Source organism: Rhipicephalus microplus, chromosome 4 (genome assembly GCF_043290135.1).
Source record: "Rhipicephalus microplus isolate Deutch F79 chromosome 4, USDA_Rmic, whole genome shotgun sequence".
NCBI lineage: Eukaryota > Metazoa > Arthropoda > Arachnida > Ixodida > Ixodidae > Rhipicephalus > Rhipicephalus microplus.
In genome coordinates this window covers 197,097,138-197,119,731 of record NC_134703.1, presented here as the reverse complement: position 1 = coordinate 197,119,731, position 22,594 = coordinate 197,097,138, and the positions used below count along the sequence as shown (strand labels likewise).

Below are 22,594 nucleotides of genomic sequence, written 5' to 3'. Positions count from 1 at the left end.
TTTGTATGGAGATATCTGCGTCGTCTCCTGCACCGCCGTGTTGTATGCGAAGGTCACATACGGAAGAATGGCGTCCCACGTCTTGTGTTCGACATCGACGTACATTGACAGCATGTCGGCGATCGTCTTGTTAAGCCGCTCGGTGAGGCCGTTGGTCTGTGGGTGGTACGCTGTCGTCCGGCGGTGGTTTGTTTGGCTGTATGCCAAGATCGCTTGAGTTAAGTCGGCAGTGAATGCCGTTCCTCTGTCGGTGATAAGGACCTCCGGAACGCCGTGACGTAGGACGATATTTTCGACGAAGAACTTAGCTACCTCGGATGCACTGCCTTTTGGCAGGGCTTTTGTCTCGGCGTAGCGGGTGAGGTAGTCGGTAGCTACCACGATCCACTTGTTTCCGAAAGCCGACGTCGGGAACGGCCCTAGTAGGTCCATACCAATCTGCTGGAAAGGTCGACAAGGTGGATCAATTGGCTGCAGAAGTCCCGCTGTCCTTGTCGGCGGTGTCTTGCGTCGCTGACAGTCCCGGCATGTCCTCACATAACGAGTGACGTCGGTGGTAAGACGTGGCCAGTAGTACCTTTCTTGTATCCTCGCGAGCGTGCGAGAAACACCGAGGTGCCCTGCCGTCGGATCGTCGTGCAGGGCCTGCAGGAGTTCTGGTCGCAGAGCTGAAGGCACCACAAGGAGGTACTTAGCTCGAAGCGGTGAAAAGTTTTTCTTTTGTAGAAGACCGTTTCGTAGGAAGAACGACGCAAGTGCGCGCTTGAATACCTTCGGGACTTCGGCGGTCCTGCCTTCGAGGTATTCTATTAGGGCCTTAAGTTCCGGGTCGGCCCGCTGTCGTTCAGCGAAGTCGTCTGTAGTTATCGTTCCCAAGAAGTAGTCGTCATCCGGGTCGTCGGGTAGCGGTTGGTCGACAGGCGCACGAGAGAGACAGTCGGCGTCGGAGTGTTTTTTGCCGGACTTGTAAATGACAGTAATGTCATATTCTTGAAGTCTCAGGCTCCATCGTGCGAGAGGTACGGGGATCGATACCCCGCACCTCCACCAGATGTCACGGGGTTGTGACGTGGCCGAAGACAGGAGACTTCGTGTCGGGATTTAACTGTTTATTTGGGCGAACCTGTGCCCGGTAAACGGAAAGTCCAATTACAGCAGCAGTCTTGCACAGATAGCAGTCTCGGACTGATAGCGGCGAACGGAGCGTCGGCCTTCGATCAACAACAACTGACAAGCGGCGAAGCGCGTCGGCATTTATACCCTTGCCGTCGAATGTTCTAGCGTTATCGCTGGCGGTGGCGTAGGTTCCAGAACAATCTGTACCGTTCGCACAGTGGGCGTGATCTTATCGAAATGATCTACTACAGTCCGGAACCTTCTCGAAAACTGCAGGCGCGGTTTGCGCTGAGAATCGTGTGGTGTTTTGGGACGATAACGAAAACTTGGGAAATGGAACGTGGCAATATCATGAGATAAGAAAAAGCCGAAGCATCGTGGCTGTCATCGCCTCTTCCGAAAAAAAGAAAGAGCTAAAAAAGAAAATTCCTCGTGTTTTGTTTTCTGCTCCCTCGCTGTCTCAGGTTTTCCGCACCCATGCTTCCTGCTCCACTACTCCCACTCTGCCCTCTGCCTCGCTGACCTTGCCCTCCCGTGTTGCTCTCACCCCTCACCCCTGCGCTTGTAAACCTGCAGCGTTGGCGTTTCAATAAAAAGAAAGAAAAAAAAGTTGTCCTTTCATTTTTTTTTCGTCCACACGGTCGCACACGTCTTCCGAGAAGCAAGGCGTTCGTTCGCTGTGTCATCTGCTTGGGTACCGCTTTGGTGGTCACGACGGATATCCAAACACAAGTTTGTAGTACTGAGGTGTTGTTAATATAACGTAGAACTAAATTAGTGCTCGTTATTTTAAAAAGTTCGGCATTCTGAAGTACGTAGTAGTACAATTTTACATTGAAACTATTAGCAGTCGGCGCAATATTTTTGAAAAGATTGTCAATCTGAAAAGTTCGTTAAAGTGGTGTTCGTTCTACTGAGATTTTACTGTACTTGGAGCGTTTTTCAACTACACAGCAGTACCCGTTATCTCACCTGCTTCGAATGCCTATCTCGAGGACTGCGCGCTCGCCATTTTCCAATCAAGAATGCTGTGTTGCGCTGATAGCTGCACAATCATGACAGGGCGGGCAGCGATAACGCGAGGTAAGCGTGCGACATAGATTATTTCTGGTGTCTGATGGAAATATGCCCCAAATACGCCTTTTTGTTAACAGTGTTTGTTCGGCGCATTGGCTGCCAACGGCAGTGAAGTGACGTTGGCAAAAGAACGAGATCCCAGCAACTGTGTAATGGGGGTTGATTGCAGGAGACGTTGCCGCGTGAGCGCGATGTGTGTACATTGTATTTTCAAAGGTGCTGTTGGGAACACAGCGGAACTACGCATTAATTCGTCTGTCACCTTACGTGCACCGCCGTTGAACTATATGTGATGACTCCATTGTAACATTACCGAAAGTGCATGGCCCTTTATATGTTTGCTATTTTGCGGAAAAACACTTAAGCTCATTTGCATGACCATATCTGCTACCATGAAATCATTCTGGAACTAGGAAGCGAGTGTACATGCTGAAGTCGCGGCACAGCTGACCGACGACTCGTCAGGCTTCGACATGTGCTTGTACATTTGTATGGTAATCTATAAGCAAAAACTGGCAGGCCTATATATAAAACACGTTGCCATCGTACATAAAGTTGAGCACACCCCTAGCTTGTTGCGTGCAGTGCATCGCCTACTAAGCTCACTCCATCAGTGCCACGCCCTGTAACATATGCATGTGCATTTTCCCTTGTATAGAGATATTTTTTTGTTCTTTCGGCTCGCTCAGCACGCGACCGAGACTATTTTGTCGAGCCAATGCGGTGGCGGCGAGTTGCCTTCATTTCTATGAACGATATGCACTTGCGGTTCCGCACACAAGGGCGCAGCAGCGACGGCGTGGTTGGCACGCTTACATGAACCATAACAGCTCTAAGCTGCTAAACCACACGTACTGCCGTGCAAACGGTACATGATTTAGATTGATTGAGATACTTATTGTTGGTCAATATATTGTGATGACATGATGCCGCAATCGTCGGTAGCCATCATCACGCTCCCATGAATTTCCATGCAGGCATCACAATCGCGCTGAAGTCATAGTAATCACTGCATGACCTACTGAGGATCTTATCGCAATTACGCAAAATGTTAAGTTCTTCACGATGACATATGTAAACGAATATTGGTGAACATCGAGGAATATATGACTTAGTTCGAAGATTCGAGAGAAAGCAAACAATCTGCCACAGTCTTTTCTTGCCTTTTCTTTTTTTCCTTCTTCGCATGCAGCATTGAGAGGTGCCGCCGCGGGATTGGGCATGGTGCTGAGAGCATATTCGGAGCGAGTTATGTTCGAATTAACCGTCGCAAGTGCTTGTGCGTTCGAATTACAGGGCGTTTTCGCCCATTGGAATACACATAGCTTTGACGGGACCTCAGTGTGAGTTCGAATTACCCGAAAGTTCAAATTAATGAGGTTCAATCGAGTTTATTTTCCGTGGGTCGCGTGGTCCCGTAGCGGTACATCGGGCCATGGCGGTTTCCTTCTTTGCATGATTATAGGTGTGCGCCCATCTGAGCATACATTGCCACAAACTGTTATAATCGATATAACAAAATAATTATGGCTCCCCTTCAACTTCGTTATAACGAGGTTTGAGTGTAGTAAGATATCCACTCCACATAACGCTGCAAAAAGGGATGGGTATTTCATCAGGCTCGCATGCTTTTTTAAAATCAAGGCTCTTTAATACTCCCTCTAGACTGATCATAATATTACCCTTCGGTTCAGATAAGTGTCTCAGTGTCACATCTTTTGTCTCAGTGTCACGTCGGCGTCTTGTAAAAACTGACTGAAAGAAACTCTTAAGACTATCTGTAATATTAACATTCTGCATCATGATTTCATTTCTACGTTTGAGTTGGTCATATCTCGCCTATCAAACATATAAAGCCAGAACTTGTTGGGCAAGTGTTTATTGAAAGAACTCAATTGGTGACCAAAAAAGCGCGCTTAGATTCTAACAAGTCTTTCTTCAGTTCCTTTTGTACAGGTTTTATTTCCACAAAGCCATGGTTTCTTTTTCGCCACAGCCTCATAAACTTTTGCTTCTTATGAATAATGTATCGTGTTATCTACGTATTTCACTTTTTAGTATTCTTTACTCTACTAGGAATGAGTTTGTCGATGCACTATTTAATACTAACTTTAAAACGTTGCCACAATTTTTCAACTGTCTCGTGCTCCAATACGTGCTCAAAATATTTCAATAAGTACCCCAACATGTCAAGAAAGGAAGTGTCATCTGCGTGTGCATAATCCAGTGGCCATCGCTGGCGCACTCACTTTACTTGCGTGGTCTTATATCTCTTCGCAACAATTGAGCTTCATTACATTGCATGCTAATGGGCCTTGGTCAGAACCATAAAAAAATTAATTCAGGTGAACGGTCGAGAAACACTCAATGAAATAGTAACAGAGACCAACCTATGATCAGAAATATCCTCATCAACACATATAATTGCACATTTTGTTTGAAAGGAACACCAGGTCTAATGCTGACCGAGACAAAGATGTTGTCCTTGTAAGTTCGCGCAGTATTTGTGTTACGTTATGAGCGAATATAATTTCTAACATCTTTTTATCACTATCAATTTTGACCTAACCAGGCAAAAAATCTTCCCAATTAATATGGGGTAGATTAAAGTCTCCACTCCAGTAAGAATTAGCTTGGTGTTCTCTTTTACGTGGGCACAGAGAAAGTTATTCAATTCATCAAGATACAGTAGTCTGATGCTGTGGGGGGTGGTCTATACACGGCACCAAGAAGTGTGTTGAAAAGGCTTATTTTTACACCACACTGTTTCTGGTTCATTGCTTTGAATTCGCGAGGCCACAATAGAGTTTTTTTTACTACATGGCAACCCCACCTCCTCATGAGACCCTATCAGATCTAAAGATTTTGTAGCCTTCTGGCACAATGCAGTTATCAGGGACACAACTGTGTAGGGACGTTTCAGTTATGGTCACCACATAAGAACTTTGTGATAGCAAAATATATTCAAGTTCAGTTAGTTACTTTATTAAGGATGCTTGGGCAATAATTAAAAGAAGCCAGATCTATGTCTGTGGTAAAGAAAAGGGCATTCAGAACAGGTTAGATGACGTGCTCTCGTTTCTTGTACTGCACCTTACGGCATCGGCAGCCTCAAGAGCATTTCTCTGTTTCTTTTTATCTGCAAGATTTTTATACAGGTATCGTTTTTCTCGAGTGACATCTCAGCCGCATATATCATGCATATATCACTGTTTATTTTAATCTTATCATGCACCAACTTGACCTGTGCACCATTAGCCCTCTCTGAAACTGCACTTTTATATAGCTTGTGTCTTATTTCAACCGTGTGTCAGGCATAGTCGTGGCTAATGGTTATATCAGTTCTTTTCAGTTTTGGCAGTTTTGAAGGACACTTACTGTCTAGCACTAATCATAGAACTTCATAATTATGGGCCTATCTTTCCAAGGTTTTTTCTTACCGAGTTGATGGATTCTTTCAATCGTTTGGATTTCTACACCAAGAATTTCTTTAAAGACTGTAAAGAGCACAACTTTCTTCCACTCAGCAGCTGAAGCTCCGAAGCTCCCTTGCTTTCGGGAACTCCAAAAACCAGAAGATAATTGCATCGATTGCAGTTTTCATCAGCTGTAAGTTTAGCATCTTGTTCCTGCACTATATGCTCCAGGTTCTCAATTCGTTCATTCATTTCCTGTATTACCGTAAGAAAGCCACTTAAAGTCCTAGCGTTCAATTCACTAATTTCTTCCTCAACTGCATCCATTTTACGGTCTGAGGCCGCTTGGTTATCCAGAATAGCTTGTAGCATTTAAGTATTAGTAGGCCCAGGGTTTCGCTCTACATCGACCGACAGCAGGATCAAAATTGTTGTGCAGCAGTGCCAAAGAATACTGAAACATTGGCCAGCGCATGGCACTAGTAACAAAAATGAATCACCACTTCTATAACAAAAGACATTTGTAAAGTTACCAATCTGCATAGGTGCAATCAAAGTCTTAGGCATGATGTTCGTCGGAAGCGTGCCGTGCCCTCTGAAGAATCTGCAGTCGTGCTGGTCCGTTAGTAGATCCGCCGCCAATGACGTAATGCGCAGTGACTGTGTATTCATCGGTAGATAGATCTCAGTATTGTTTTGCTCTCCGTCGGGTAGTAGAACGATGGCAGTTTTGAGGTATCAAGCATGAAAAGCATGAAAATACGTGAAAAGGTGGGGGGGAATTGCTCAAGCAGCAGCTGTGAACTTTGATTTTACGGGAGCAGTGGCCATCGCTGGCGCACGCGCTATTTTGCTATCTTGGCAGCCGTCAGTGGGTGGCTCTCAATACCCTTCTACATGCTGCGCTCTGAACATGAAGAGATTGTTCAAAAGGTGTCCCTGAAGTAGCCATATGCTCTTTCACCAGCGTTTTGTGTAGAGTTGCATGAGATCGGATCCAAAAAAGTTAGCTGCCAGCCTCACTTTGTGTAACATTACAGTTTGTTGTTACGTATTGCATTCATTGCTTCACTCTTGTGGTAAAACTTTGACTTTTTTTTTTTTACTTTCCTACATTTCTAGAAAGCTAGACAGCAATGACACAGTGAAAATATTTTTGTATTGAAGGTTCCCCTGTATGTGGCAGAGAATGGACGACTGCTTGGCACCTTGACCAGCCACACAAGTTCCATTCTGTGCGTCAACGTCGCCCATTGTCCCGACAACCTGGCGCTGACCGGGAGCTGTGATAAGAAGTGTGTATACGATGGGATCACCAGAACCAATTCTTGCTTTGTCTTGTGGCCTTTAGCAATGTGAATTTGTAGCACAACCCACATGATGTCTGCAACTCCTTCAGTGGCCTAGAAAGAAAGAAGGCAGCTGTTTCATGATAAAAAAAAAAAGACAAGCCTTATTAGTTGTGAGTGTCAAGAAACCATTAGTATATGATGCCCGTGCAATATTTTTATAAATGCAATTAGAAAATGTTGCTGAGCTGTACTCAAGGTTTTGGTTGACTTGCGCGCCAATTCCACTGCGTGGTGCAGGGAGTTTGCAATCACGTGGGAAAACAGCTGAACAATTACTTGCTCTCTTCCTCGTGATGTTGTTACGATGTTAACAACTGTGCAGTGAGAAAGCCCAACTGGGCAGAAAGTGTGCATGACAGATATTGGCCAACTGATTTGATGGCATGCCAGTGGGCTGTCCGAGCGATGGCAGCCTGGCTAGCACAGTGATTCTAGCAGAACTAGAATCATTGTGCTAGCCCGAGTCACAATTTATTTGATTGGAATACCATCCCCTTTGTTTAAATTAATATCAAACATAACAAACTAATTTATGGTGGTGCTGCTACTTTTTTTATAAGGGTGTTTATGTTAAAACTATAACTGGACCACTGGGCTGTGGGCATTCACACAAGTTTGCATTGCCTGTTGTCACATGTTCATTTTATGAGATGATATTGTTCAGCTGCAAAATCCTCGCTTGTACCGCCTTTCCTTATGTTCTGCCCTGGTGCAGTGCACGCATTTTCGACCTGCGCACACTACAGTGTGAGGTGCGCATCAATGCACACGGACTGGGTGTCACTCAAGTGCAAATGGATGAACACAGTCTGGTGACCGGTGGTCAAGACGGCCTCGTCTGTGTGTGGGACCTACGCACTAAGGCAAAGCTCTGGGAAATGTTCTGCAGGCAAGATGCCTTCCACTTTTCTTATGCTGTTTAGCTGCTGTAAATGTTGAGTTCATAAATTTAGAGAATTTTTCACTGGTAGCTGGGCACCTTGGGCCAGCTGTTGTTCTGTGGTACTGATATTAAGAGTTAACTTATCTTTAGTATTGTTGCTGCTTCAACTGCCAGGGTATGTACAACTTTTCTGGCGTCCCTGCTAGCTCACCTGTACCTTAATTTAACACAGGCGGTGTATTATGAGCATGCAGTTAATATCAAATCTAGGTTCATTAGGTTCTCTCTTTCAGCTAAGGTTAGTGAGAAGTGCATAAAATGATAGCAACGAAGAAAAGGAAGATTTCTCGAAGTTCCTGGTGCATGCGTCTTTTTTTTTCTTACGGGTTTTTTCACTGCTCTAATAAACAACGATATATTGTAAATGGTCTTCGACTATCATGATTTCTAAAACTATGGTGCTGAAAACCCATCTCAATCAAGAAAACCTGGCCACAGGAAACCTTCGAAGAGGCTGCGATTATGAAGGTTGACGCAGCTACGTTTTTTGAAGTCGAGTTCCAGTGTATACTACGACTGCCAGCCCGCGTGGCAGCAAGGAGGCCTACTCTTTACAAGCTCTCTCAATACTTTCTCAAGCCTCTTGAAGCATCGATCGCCAAAAGATGAAGCGGAGGCTGCTGAGTGCACTGCAGGCCTGCATGACGAAACTCATCAACGACCTCACCCTACTAATGGCATCTGCAGCCATCACTATCGTTGAGCTGCAGGACAACTTGAATGTTTTCACTGTAGAAAAAAAGTAATTTAATAAAGGATAGGGGCTCATGAAGAAAAGAAGAAGACAATGAAGTTCGAATGGGCCTTCTGTGTTTGAGTCAGTCTCTCGAGTTTTCGATATTTTGGCGCCGAAAACCCCGTGTGGACACATTTTACTCTTTTCGCATGCATCGAGGGGCTCGCCGCTCTGCTGCTACTGGTGAGGAACTGTAAACGCCGAGGCGGAAATTGACTTTCGTGCAAGTCAGCGATGTGATCACGCCTAACTTCAACGAATGGATCGACTGAAGACCAAGCGAGTGCAGAACAACAAAATCATTCAAGAAGTCAGTCAACACGCCCGATGTTGTCATTTCCAAACTCAAATGTATGCGGGATCGTATTTCTTCAAGTAATGGCAGGCTATAAAAGGTCAATGACGAGATCAAGAAACACCGGATGATGTTGGAAGTTGGATCTGCAGCTGCTACCCAGTACAACGACAAGGCAATTACTATGCTTGCCTTTAACTAATTAGATAGAGGCACTGGAACGAGCCGAGAGAGATTGTAGTACTCCTTCACAAACGTCACCTGTGCAGCCTAACGTTACAGATAACTACTCTTGCATCGTTTTTCGCGACCTAGTCTTCACAAGCTACAAATGCCAATGTTCAAGGGTGAGATAAATCAGTGGACTGGATTCTGGGAACAGTTCGAACAGACATTTCACCTAAATAATGCCCTCTCGTCTTCAATAAATATTCACCTGCAGTGATATCTCGCCGGAGAAGCTGTAGAGGCCAAGCAGGCCTTTCAACCTCTGAGTCTTGTTACAATGACGCTATCGATATCCTCAAGGAACACTTTGGTGACAGAAACCAAATCGAGCAGCATCACTTAAGCGCTCTAAGGAACTTTACCCACGTTAAGCAAGGCACTGACATGCGAGGTTTGAGACATTTGTACGATGCTACGCAACTGCACATCCATTGCCTGAATTCTCTCAACGTGCCTACGCTAAGCTTCTCCACTATGCTTATCGGCATACTGCAAAAGGCTCTACCATACAACATGTTTCTTGCGTTTACTAGAGAGCAACGAGCTAAAGCACCGAGGAGTGACTCATCAGATGGCGCTGAAGATTTGTCTGAGTCAGCTTCAGCAGCAGCTTCTGCAGAAGCCAAGTTGAGAGTACTACTGGCATTCATTTCGGTGGAGTTGGAAAGTCGTGAACAATGCATAGCGTCAAGTGAAAAATGTTGTGAACGCCCTGAAATGACAGTAAGAGGTGCCGCAGCTTCTGCTTTCCATAATTCATTTGTGAAGAAAGTGGACTGCTTCTTTTGTCACTCGAAGAAGCATGCCACGTGTGCTTGTGACAACGAATCCCGTTCTTTGGACAGAGTGTCGAGAGCGTCTATTGAAACTTTGTTGAAATCAGTAAAGATGAATAAATTGCCAGCACTTCTGGATAGAACTGTATTGGAGGTTGGAATATTGTCAGAACAGCACTTTAGTGAATTTACTGCTGCACTTCACCAAAATTTCATTACTGAAAAACTAGCAACGTGTTCTATTTTGAAGTACGTATTCTGGGGCAAAGTCACAATATAATTGTAAGGCTTGTCATTGTGAAGGGCTTCAGATTAACTTTGGCAATGTGTGATTCTTTATTGTGCATCAAAATCCAAATGCGTAAATGCTTTTTGTATTTTTCCCCCATCGAAACCTGTACGCTGTGGCTGAAAACTGAAATAAACTTTGATAAAACTGCTGCTTGGGCAGGTTGGTTCATGATTAAGATAGATTTACCAGCGCAAAAAAAGGTGGAATGCACCAGTATTTAGATTCGTAGATGATTATCTGGTACTGTTCGATGCAGATCATACACAATTTGAACCATTGCTTAATGGTGTGCTGACCATTTTTCATGAATGTCTAGCGCCTCTTGTTGTGACGTGTGAATGCCACAAGATTCATGTATCCGCTTTTTTGGACCTCAAGCTAAAATGGAGCCCAAACATGTCTGGTGGTCGTATGAACCACGCAGAAGAAAACTTTTGTTGCCATTTGACTCGGTGCACCCCAAACTTGTGAAGAGGGCATTGCTGATAGCCTGTTTCACAAACGCCTTACGTAAGTTGTGCGAGCACTCTATCGGCACAAGCTTTCTCAAGCAAACAGAGCGCCTGGCTTTGGCAGGGTACCCTTCCCACGTGCGATCAGCCATTGCGAAAAGCATGCTCATAGGCGTGAAAGGTGCTGACCAGATCAAAGGAAGAGGACTCAAAGGAAGAGGACTGTGGTGGTGCCGTACATGCACAGGTTGTTACACAACCTGAAAATGATAGCCCAGGGTTGCGACATCAGGGTGGCATTTTCAGCACCTGAAAAGCACTCTAGGTTGTGCCGATCAGTGAACGCTCCCCCTGAGAACAAGGACATGTGCAAAACTAAGCACCGCCATCCTTTTGTGTCGTGCGAGCAAGGAGATGTGTACTCCACGCCACTCTCTTGTGGCAAGTACTGTGTTTAACAAATGGGCAGGTGCCTTAATTTCCGCCTTCGAGAGCACCAGCAGAACCTGTCAGCGGTCGCTTGCAGCCATTTAGTGATGCACTGCCGAGACTGTGGCTGCTCCCCGCATTTTGAAGGTCCAGGCACGGCGCATTTTGTCCTAGCCAGGCATGGCGAACAAATTGTTGGAGATATTTTATAGGCAGCCAAAATTCAGAGGTTGGGGGACATATGTGTGAACAGGCCTTCCATTTCCCTCTCAAATAAGAAAATAAGCTACCTATGGCACATGCCTTTTCAATAGTTTCAATCTGTGTTTTACACTGTTCTTATACTTCATTTTAGTCTTTAACATTATAGATCTTTTTATCTTTCATGGGTGGTAGCCTAGGCTTCTCTGGATTTAATGTGTTTGCCCCAAATGATTTTACGATCATTATATATTTTTTTCACTTCTTTTATATCGGGGGCGTACTTTGTGGCGTACAAAATTCAGACTGCGCTTCACCTTCGGTTGTTTGTCTTGGCAAGCAGTTGTCACGTGGTTTTCATCGTTTGTTTTCTGCATGCTATCTTTCTGTTGTTTCGATGTGAGCCTACAAAAAGGCCCTGGATTTGAATTGATAAATCAGTTTTGAGTTCAGCATTGTGTGTGTGTGTGTCCTTCCTGAATGTTCCGTCTTTTTTTTTTTGCACTGGTAAATCCATCTTGAAAATTGAGCCTGTGTTCTTGAGCTTCACAGCATGACACCTCACCTTCTAATCTACCAGGGCTTGTGAAAAGTAGAAACAAAATTTAAAGAAAATAAAAACTGTATAAGCTGCCATCGATAACACAGTGTGTTGAGGCTATTACTATGTATTTCATAGCATCATGTGAAAGTAATAATAGTGAATATATTCATCAAATAATGCTTATAAAAGTAATTGCTACGCTAAAGTCTTCAGAGAAATGTGTTGCTTGCTGTCAATGCTGCAGAATAGCATTTGTATCCAGTCAAGTTATGTGCAAGCAATAACTGAACTTCTGTAGATCCTATTAGCCCCAGACGGATGGATGGATGGATGCTATGAGCCTCCCCTTTATAATGGGCTGAGAAGTTGGTATGGCACCACCTAGTAGGAGGTTCGGGTGTGACGTCATGACGAGCACTCTCTGATGCCCACTATTACAATTCTAGTACCGCCATTGCATGCCTACAAAACAGACACTTACTTCGTACACTGTTTACATTTGCTTTTAACTTGTCTGAAGCTACAGATGAATGACGAAAACAGCGATAATGTTCCTGGTAAAACAATGAAGAAAAGTTTACTTTTGCATCGGCCAACAGAGCCTGCGCTCGGTCGTATGAAAACTGAAATCAGGTTTGTGTCGCGCTGCTAATGATAGTTTTCATTCCTGGCCTCGGCAGTCGCAACTGGACAAGAACACGTTTCTGCTCAGATACAGCAAAATTATTGCTGCATAATCATGTGGGTTTAACTTGCAAGACATTCTATTTGCCTCGTTAGGTTACACGTGACTTCAAGAGATGAGGGTTAGCCTTTTATTGGTACTTGAGGCGTTTTGCCCGTATCTACAGACAACGTTCTTGCTGCTGTGCCAAGCACCACACACGTGTTCCATATCGAGTCTCGCCAAATACCTCGAATGTGCTCAGACTAGAATACTGGCACAACTGTTGTGTCAGTTTTTCTCGCAGACTTTCTCACTCATTATGTTCTCTAGTTTTTTTCTGGCCATAATTTTGGTGCTGCGTTTCACCAAAATTATTAAAGTCAGGTGTAGTTGATGCTGAGTGCGGAAACCCTTAATGCTGCCAGATTTGTCTTCATGCAGCATCGTAGCTGCTGTACACTCTTAAGTACTAGTACTTTTGATGGTTACCACATAAATTGTATTTCCTTTCAGTTAATTACCATGATGTCATCAACCAGTAAGTAGACATGATTTGTCAGACCAGTTGTTGCCTCAATGAGGCGGAGAATGTTTAATTATTATGGGGGCCACGTCGCTAGCTGAGTACACCATCAAAAAAGTTCATTTGTTAACGTAATGTGGCAATAGGTTGGACCAGCATTTCACGCAAAGTGGAGTTTACGACTACATAACCCCCGGTGACTGCTGAAAATAAATCCGTGCATAGGGTCTGAGTAAATGTATAGTACTGTCTACTCTTAAAGGGAACACTACAATGAGCATTGTTGATATTACTGGTGCTCTAACAGCAAGCGCATAAGTAAACAATGTTCATGCATGGCACTAGTCTATCAAAGGAAGTCAAAACTGTCAATCAGCGGTAGTCTTATGCAAATTTTAGCCACTATATCTTGCGAAAGAATGAAATCCAAACATACCGTGCACATATGTGTTTCCTTTAACAATGGACCTGTCTGTACATCTCATCATTTCTGAAATCGTCTGTGCAGTCATAATATTTTTTGTCTAATTTTCCGAATATGTCAGTGATTGTTTTTGACAGAGATGTGCAGTCTCCTGTTGGAGAAACTGCCATTTGGTGAAACCACCTAGCTCTATTGCAGAGGCAGATGCAAAACTTTAATTGTAAACTGCAACCAATTAGTAACGTCTGAATATTATTTGGAGTACTTTATCAAGCATGTTTTAACCCTGAAGCCTGTGCCTAGCTGTATTGAAGTTAGAACCACTTAGAATATTTTCGTACACCAATTTTTTTAAGTATGCATTGAAAACAACATATGTCTTGCTGTTCTGCTTAACAATTATCACAGTGAGTCTCCTGTTTGGATGGTAATTTGCCTATCCTAAGCCTTTCTCAGCTCAAATAACTTTCACTAGTTATGGAACCTATCAAGTGCGACCTTGAAAGATTGGCATCACCGAAATTGTGGAGTTATCACTACCGTATCGCTTAAAAGCAGGCGAATACCGGGTGCAGAAAAGGGCAGTGGAGCAGCCGAGTCCTTGCCGTGAAGTCACATCTTCGACAGCAGTTATGCCAGTGTTCACTTTTAGGGATAATAGGTAGCGAAACTGAATGTAGCACACACCACTGCAATATTCATCAGCGCCCTTGTGATCAATAAATGAATAAATTGGCTCATGACTCAATCTAAAAACTGAGCAACAAGTTTACATGTAAGATTTAAATGAGTACTGACACCTTTTTTTGAAGGCAAGTTTGTTCTGCCATAAAAATCTCCTGTATACAGAGATTGCTCTGAGGAAGTGTGAATCTCAGCAAATGTGGATATCTTATTTTGATGTTAAAGTAAAATTTTTCTTGGTGATCCTATTGACATCAACACTAGCTTGACGTCAGGCTACAGTACTAATTTCGATGACTTCACACAGCAGTCTGGCAAGTTGGGATGACGTCAGACACCAAAAAACAATAAATGGCAGCCTGACTGCGCGTCGCCTTCTCGGTCGTCTGCTCGCAGCGTGCGGTCGCTATCATCCAGCGAACCTGTGAGGCGAGCGAGCGGAGTTTTAGAGTATTGTGCGTCCTTATGAGTACAGAATATACACTGCTCAGATGACAAGGGAGCGATTTGATCTGAATCTGTCGTCATGGCACTGATATTTTGACCTGTGAAGTCTTGCACTAGTGAAACGGGGGATAGGTGCGTGTTCCACCAATTCCCATCTGATCCGGTGCTGAGACAAGCATGGGTCGACGCCGTGCGCTGCGGCCGGGGTGGACACTGGACGCCGACCAAGCGGAGTTTGCTCTGTTCACTCCACTTCACTGCAAACGCTATTGACATTTAGGACAACTGGAAGATGCCTGCGCAAAATTGATCAATAAACACGGAATTCTTACCATTCGATGTTCCCAATGCGCAAGGCATCTTGCATGGCGTTATCGTTGTCTGGTGCCTCTTTTTCTGATGAGCTTGCAAGCGGGTCGAAAACGAAATGGTTGGCAGGGTTGGCAAGCTCAGCATCTTCTTCTCTGCCGAAGTCGTTACTGTGGTCAGAGTCGCTTGACCAAAGTTCATTCATTGTTGACGGCGCACAAGATGCTACATGTGCGGCGCGCAGCAGACGACAACTGCAGCCACGGGTGCCCAGGGATACGTCATGATAACTTGCGCATGCACATACCAACGCATGGGAGCGCTGCTCACACCACGTCGTGACGTCAGGGTACAGTAGAAACAGAAACTAGCTTTTAAAAACACCTTGTAATTAATTTTTCAGGGCGCACTCACCCTAACCGGTATATTTTCTAGGCTCTTGGGGCCTTGGCCTACCATTTGACGGAAAAAAAACCGATAACCGTAAAATTTCGTGTCAGTACTCCTTTAAAATCAGTTAATGAACCCACTGACAAGTAATTAAGTCAGATAATTGACTAATCATAGAACCAGCAGATCAGTAGACCAATTTGGAATACAGTATATTTGTAGTTTCATTAAAGGTGTGTGTGTTTTTCTTGTGTGCAATTGGATGCTCGCTGGCATTGGAGGGATGTTGGGCAAAGGCATTCAGCATGACCGATCGGTGTCAAGAGTGTTTGAGCGGAAAAAAAGAGAGCACAGTTGAAAGGAGTTGAAGAGAATAAATGTATTGCAACATTGCTTTCTGTGACCTGATGATTGTCGTCAAAATCAGAGCTTAAACCACGGTGGAAATTCGGTCGTGTCAGTTTGTCACCACAGCAGCAACTGCTAGGTGGAATTACGGTTGATGGTGTCATTGGCGACAATGCTGTAGAAGGCAATCACAAGGCACACAGCACCATTAGCAGTATTGTGCGAGGCATCCTATGGTGTGCTTGCCAGCGAGGTCTGATCTCTTTCCACATGCCACAAGGCATATTGCTAGACAAAACCAAATGAGTCGATGAAGTAGTTAGGTCAGGGAAAGCATAAAGGGTCTTATTTGTTGTCTTTAACTGTAGTATACTAGCTTTCTTTGGCCTAATTGTCTGGTCGACTCATTTGATTGTGTCTAAAATATAAACGAGCCCCTCGAAAAAGTTCCTCTTCCTTCAAAGCATGCTGGTGTGTCTAGAAAGTGATACAAAACTTGCCTAAAGACAGATTTAGTTCAGATTATTGATACCATATATGAACTTGTTATGTTGTAATTGTCAGTTTTTTCTGCCTAATGATGTCACCTTGACAGCACATACCATGTTATTGCAAGTCCTAGCCTATTAAATGAGGTTATTGTTCACCCAGAGTTTGTGCACAGCCACTGCCAGCTTTATAAGCATTTTGGCTGCTCTGCCTTTTCTTTTGATGGCTCATCCATACTTGCTTTTACAGGCACCCTGTGAAACATTTGCGAGCCGACCACTCCACCCTCGTCACTGCGCACGTGCCCCACAACCTCTTTCCAGAACCAGAGGACGGCAACATTGTTGTTCACACGAGGTATGCACCTTGTTTGATGTTTCCAGAGCTAGAGTTAATAGCAACATGTAACTTTACAAATGGATTTATGCTGAGGTCGCACAACTCTGGGCTCTTAGGCACAGATAAACTCTCCTGTTTACAGCAGCATTTTGGTGCATGAAGCATAAAAAAAAAAAATAGGAAGAGCTGGCTCAGGTACCACACCCAGCCATATGATACCCTAAATATAAGTGCAACTGAGCATCTTCCACCGGAGTTGATTGATTAAAGAAGCGGGCTTCTGTTAACTCTATTGACAGCATAGAATAATATACCTGATGTTTCAAGAAATGTGTGTCCTAGATCCTTGAATATCAGAAAAATGCAGTATTTGCTGGATGCCTTTGAAATTCTTACTCAAATGTTGCAACATTTTACTTATGGCGGACTTCGTGGAAAAATGGTACTCAAAAATGTCGATGTCTTCTAACGTGCTGAGAACTCCACCCAGTTGGCCAGTAACAGACCCAGTAGCTTCTTGATTAAGAGCGTGGACTTTCAAACCTGGTAGCAGTCTGCAAGAACAAAATGGCATCAGATGCCGACTGCATGTTGGCAGGATACGACTATCACAAAATAGATGGGATGAGCGGAATTACATCTTTGACGCGGTGCAAGGGCGATTACCTTGCTGATGTGCAGCATCTTCACCTCCCATCGTGTCCTGTCAGTCAACTTGTGCCGACTGCATGACTGCAAGATACGACTATCACAAAATAGATGGGATGAGCGGAATTACATCTTTGATGCGGTGCAAGGGCGATTACCTTGCTGATGTGCAGCATCTTCACCTCCCATCGTGTCCTGTCAGTCAACTTGTGCCGACTGCATGACTGCAAGATACGACTATCACAAAATAGATGGGATGAGTGGAATTACATCTTTGACGCGGTGCAAGGGCGATTATCTTGCCGATGTGCAGTATCTTCACCTCCCATCGTGTCCTCTCAGTCAACTTGTGCTTTCATGCACGTTCTTCTGTTTGAGAAACAACTCAGTAGGCCGCACTGCTCACTGCAAATTTGGTGTGATGTCACTACAACTTTTGTTGCCCCTCCTATAGGGCAACATTAGTGCTGAACCCGCTAGTGATGAGCTTCGACTGGGAGAATGAGCGTTTAAGTACACTTTGGAAGTGAATGAAAATATAATAAAAACATTTGCTGTGTTTGACCATTTGAGCAAAGTGTCCTTGCATATAGAGGAAACCCTTAAGAAGTTTGTTATGGCCTCCAAATTTGTTGGCACCACCTCTTTAACTGCCAATAACTCCTATAACTAAAAAGTTAATTATTTAAAAATGTTTAGTTACTGTTCCAAACAATGTCTTCAGTCATCTTAAGATGCCTGCAGTCACAGAAGAAATAATTCTAAAGGCATTGGGCAAATATAGCATTTCTCTGATTTTGGGGATTTGGGACACATTTCTTGAAATAAACCGGTATTTGGAGGGGTGAGAGAGAGGTTTGCTGTACGGGATTTTCGATATAATCTAGCCAGAGTTTACTGACGACCATAGCATTTGGTCAGGTCCTGCAACAGGACAGTGAAAATCATGGTGGCTGCGAAATGATGCACACTTTGCTAGCAGCAACGCAAGCTGGAACAGCTGTGTCTGCTTATTGCCGTCATGAAGCACCACGAAGGAAGCATATCATTTGTATGTGGAACATTAGGGGGCACCAGAGTCACGCCATGCACAAGCATGTAAGTGGGCATGTGAGGATATCTTTTTTTTGTATTTTGCCGGAATCTTTCTTTAAAGGGAAACTCCGGTGCATTTTCAACTATTCTTAGATGATGCTGTTTTGAAATAGTATTGGCAGTCCTGCAGAAGCTAGTGTGTTCCATTTCGTCTAGGCACTCGTCAATAATTTTAAGTCAGCAATAAACAAAAAGTCAAAAAAACTGATACGGGTAGCTGCGCCGACATCCATGATGCAAATCAAATGACGTCACTAGATCTGCTATACCCCGCCACAGCTGGCCACGATGTAAACATAGCTCACGGCCTGTTCTGGAGTGTGAAAAGCAAGTTGGTGATGTCATTCAATGTGGAATCAAGCTGTGCCAGCTCATCTGAACTTACCGGTGACAAGTTCAGCGATGATTGCAGCTACTATCTGAGCACAGAGACAACTCTTTATGATTTCAACGAACCGGCGTGGGCAGCATCTGACGTTTCCCTAATCGATTTCCTTGTTGCTCAATATTGTAAAACCCGACGTCAACGACGACTAACACGCTGTATGCAGCTGACAAAACTGAACGTTGTTCGCGATGTCATCGCCTCGTAGAAAAAAGCGCGCGCTGCATCTGTCTGCTGAAAAAGGGGGGAGGGGGGTTTCGAAAAAGAGTAGACCTTTATGTCACATACACAGGATGGCCCGCGTTTACAAGTGCGATTCCAGAATCGGCTACCAATTTTAAAATTTGTTTTCCAAGAAACTAAATGACTCACAGTTGTATAACTTGGCGCACATCACCCTGGTACCGACGAGAACACATTTTCAAAGTTTTAATGAAATCGCTGAATATCGAAAAAATTCCGGAGTTCTCCTTTAAGCAGGAAAGCTAATAGGTAGAATAATAATAGATGCAAAGTTAGAAACTGTGTAATTAGATGTTTTGGAGACTGATCTGCAACTTTCTCATTGGAATTTTCGACCCAGCCTTGTTGCCTCAAAAGTTTATTCATTAAATGTGGCTAATTTTGCAATTAGGCATAAAACAAAAGATAGTGTGACTTACTCTAGCCAGCGACTGACATGCGTTTGATCACATTGACATAGAGCATGTAGGCATATGTTTTAATTCTGTCGAGACATAGTAGCTGAAGCCCCCTGTATATTGTTACGTGTTATTGGAGCTAGGTGGATCAGAAATGCCGCCCACATCCTCCCACGTGGGGAACTCGAGTAAATGCGTCGCAGAGTGATGGGGGTATCGCGTGAATGTTGTGTAATTAAATTGGGTATGGTTTGGGAATGCTCAATTGTTATTTCGTCTTTATTATTCTTATTTATTGAATGAAGGAGAAGCATTGCCTTCAGCAATCGAGTGGTGGGACGCTGATGTTGGGTTGTGCCTTACTACTGTTTGAAAGTATTGTTGCTTCTATCGCATCTTCTCAAGTCAAGCGAAAGCCGAGTAAAGACGCACTCGACGGAATTCTGAATGCGCGATCCAGTGCCAACATCTACAAGGTGGCCAGTGAACGGTTGTGCAGCGCGAGGTTTTTACTAGCAGACGCTGCTTGCGTCGGCCTTGCAAGGTGAGGGAGAGCGACAGTTGAAACGAGAGGCGAGCATGCGCAGTGGGGTGTCGACACCGCCGCTCAATTTGCGAGTAGGTGCGACTATAAAATGCTCCTCATTTAAAAAGAAGAGAGTCACATCTTATGAGCGGGCATACACGTAGATACATGCCATGCCTCGTATACGTTTATGGGCTGTTTTTTTGTTGCTGTGTGTGATGTCTGAGGAGTGGCACACATTTACTAGGCACACAATGTACGAGGAGCGGCATACAGGTACGAACCCATACCTTGCACATAGTGTTGGCCTCTGCTTGCATGCCTCCAGGTAATGAAACATGCATTCATAGTAAGTTAGTAGTGCCATCTGGCAAGGATAGCAGGAAATGTGAGGAGATTGTATGCTAAAGAAATTTTTCCATGGAACCTGCATTGAAATAATTTCATGTTAAACTTGTGACACAGTAATAATTAAGCACATAGTTGTGGTATTTGTATTGTCAAAAAGTCAATGGGGTTTATTAGAGCTATGTCCAGTGGCACTGCCACACACGTTTTAGCCCAGCGGCTTTGGCTACAGAGCCACAGAAAATGAAATCAACTGTTTTGACGAAAGCTCGTCTGGTCAGGAGTAATCATGATCAAAAAGTGAAAGCAAAATGCCGTCCAAAAAACTTTAGAAATAACACAGACGTTCCGCCTCCCGTGCAGGGGAGATAGCGCCCGAGTTGGCCTGTTCATAGTTGCTTTTACCTTTTGACCAAGAGCCACAGAAAGTTGGCTCCAAATGTTGCTTTCCTTGTTGTGATGAAAGACCAGACTGTTGACAAAAGTTGACATTATTGCCTAATGTTGATTTCTATTTTGCAATTTTATCAGCAGCTTGTACACTCTGAACAGATTGCCTTTAATAGGAGATATTGTGGACATTTCACGAACACTTTTTTTTCGACAATGCCTTCATTGCTCTAGAAAGTCAAAAGTGGTTCTACAACTTATTAAGTTGCAAGGTAGTTTCTGAATGAAGTGAAATTTGTGCTTACAATTTTTCAAGTTTAAAAGTTTGATGGAAGCCCGTTTTTTACCTTCAATTGCTCAAGTGATTGAAGCTGTTTGGTAGAAAATAAAGTGGCCTCAAGAAGCCTTCATTGGGAAATGTAGAATGTATTGGGTAAAACAAAAGCAGGTTTTCCAATTTCTAGAAATATTCAGGAAGGATAAGCAAGGAGCCAGATTAACTAAAAGATGCTACATGTGATCAATTTGTAGTTATGTTCATATACCTTGTTCAATTGAATGGCTTTTGCCATTGCATACTTGTAATGTCACTGACTTATGCATGAGAAATGTTTACCTGCTCTTTCGTTTGCTTGCATATTCAGTAAACATTTTTTCATTTCTTTGCTTTAGGCAGAGGGGGTCCATCCGTATGTACGACTTTTCGGCCAACCAGCAGACTTCAGGAATCCCATCCATTTGTCTGTCGTCATATTCTGAACCAGCTGGTTATAACTACAATGTTCGCTTGGCTGTACCTTATGATGAAATCGTGGATGTCATCTGAGAGTGCTGTTGAATAGTCGCTGTCATGTAAATAAAAGCACATTCATAGGTTTTCATTTTTCTTTGTGTTATCTCTAAAGGCATATTTTTCCAGGTTCTGTTCACTTGTAATAAAGTAAAATATGTTACATTTAAAGAGTTGTTATGAGCAGTGGCTCTTCTGGAAATTAAGGGAGCCTTGCAAGCCTTTTCCAGCATGATCAGGAAATGCTGCCGATTGGTAGTCGAGGCTCATGAGAACATGCCAGCTAAGCGTAATAGTGCAGCATGCAGCCACTTGAATGTACAAATACTTCTCAGTCAGCTAAGCAAGACATAATGATGCCATAAATGGAAATAGCCGAGCCATTGATGCTAAGTGCACTCATTTGAGTGGCTGATTTTAGAGCTGCAGAGTTGCTGCCACGATGTGCCTGCGCTCACCCTGAAAGCAAGCTGCACATTTGAAGAAAAAAGTGAAAGTGCTCAAGGTCATGGCAATGAATGCACGACATTTTGCATTTTTGTCATCCCCCCCTTCGCATAGCGCTCGACAGACTCGCCGGCATGAAAGGAGGTGGAAAAAGTTCAAATCACATGATGAATTTCTGCAATATCGCTTATGCTTGACAGGTCCTGAAAGTTCCTGCGGCAGTCAATTCCTGTGATATTAAACTGCTATAATGAAGCCATTTGATGACTTCTTTGGAAAAGTGTTGCAGCGCTTCTTTAAGCAGACAAATAATTTAAAACGATTATTCTATCTGTATAAGTTTGTGTACCAGTGCTTCCAATACTTCGATAATATGTTCCCTGGTTTCGCGACTGCCTATATTTTAGGATGAACCTGCTTGGTCCCTGCAAATCACCATAGAAATAATGTATTAAAAAGCCGAGTTATACATGATGCACTGTTACGTCGACCCCACATCTTACGATGACTTTCAGATTCCATCAGAAAAATAAAAAAGCACATTTACTGAATCGGCTGAATACATATTCGCGTGTGAAAAATATGACTATGCGTTCCCCTAGGTTGACGTGTTGAAAATTCGAGCAGGAGACAGGATGCCTTAGAATGGAAAATTTATTCCCCTGGAAGTTCATGCGCTTCTATATATGCCTCAATCGCATGCATACGTATCCGGGGTCGTTACTTAGTCAAGCTCTATCCACACAGAGTAGCTTCCGCCAGCCGTAAAGATTTTCACGTTTTCGGTTTGCGGAAACTTTTTCTGATCGACAGACAGCTGATCTGAATTTGTCCCACTCGCAGTTGT

At 43.7% G+C, this 22,594-nt stretch overlaps 1 protein-coding gene across 3 annotated transcripts in view; it reads left to right on the top strand.

Annotated features, from left to right (window-relative positions):
* Positions 1-21,391, top strand: part of LOC119172545 (F-box/WD repeat-containing protein 8) — a 76,693-nt gene extending 55,302 nt beyond the window's left edge. For 2 of the 3 annotated variants that reach the window (XM_037423699.2, XM_075893908.1), the window contains exons 8-11: positions 6,777-6,904; positions 7,677-7,850; positions 16,388-16,495; positions 21,183-21,391. In XM_037423699.2, coding sequence (XP_037279596.2) covers positions 6,777-6,904; positions 7,677-7,850; positions 16,388-16,495; positions 21,183-21,336 — 564 coding nt within the window. In that variant the 3' untranslated portion in view covers positions 21,337-21,391. The remainder of the gene's footprint in view (positions 1-6,776; positions 6,905-7,676; positions 7,851-16,387; positions 16,496-21,182) is intronic. The other variant, XM_075893909.1, reaches the window with a different exon arrangement.
* The last annotated feature ends 1,203 nt before the right edge of the window (positions 21,392-22,594 follow it).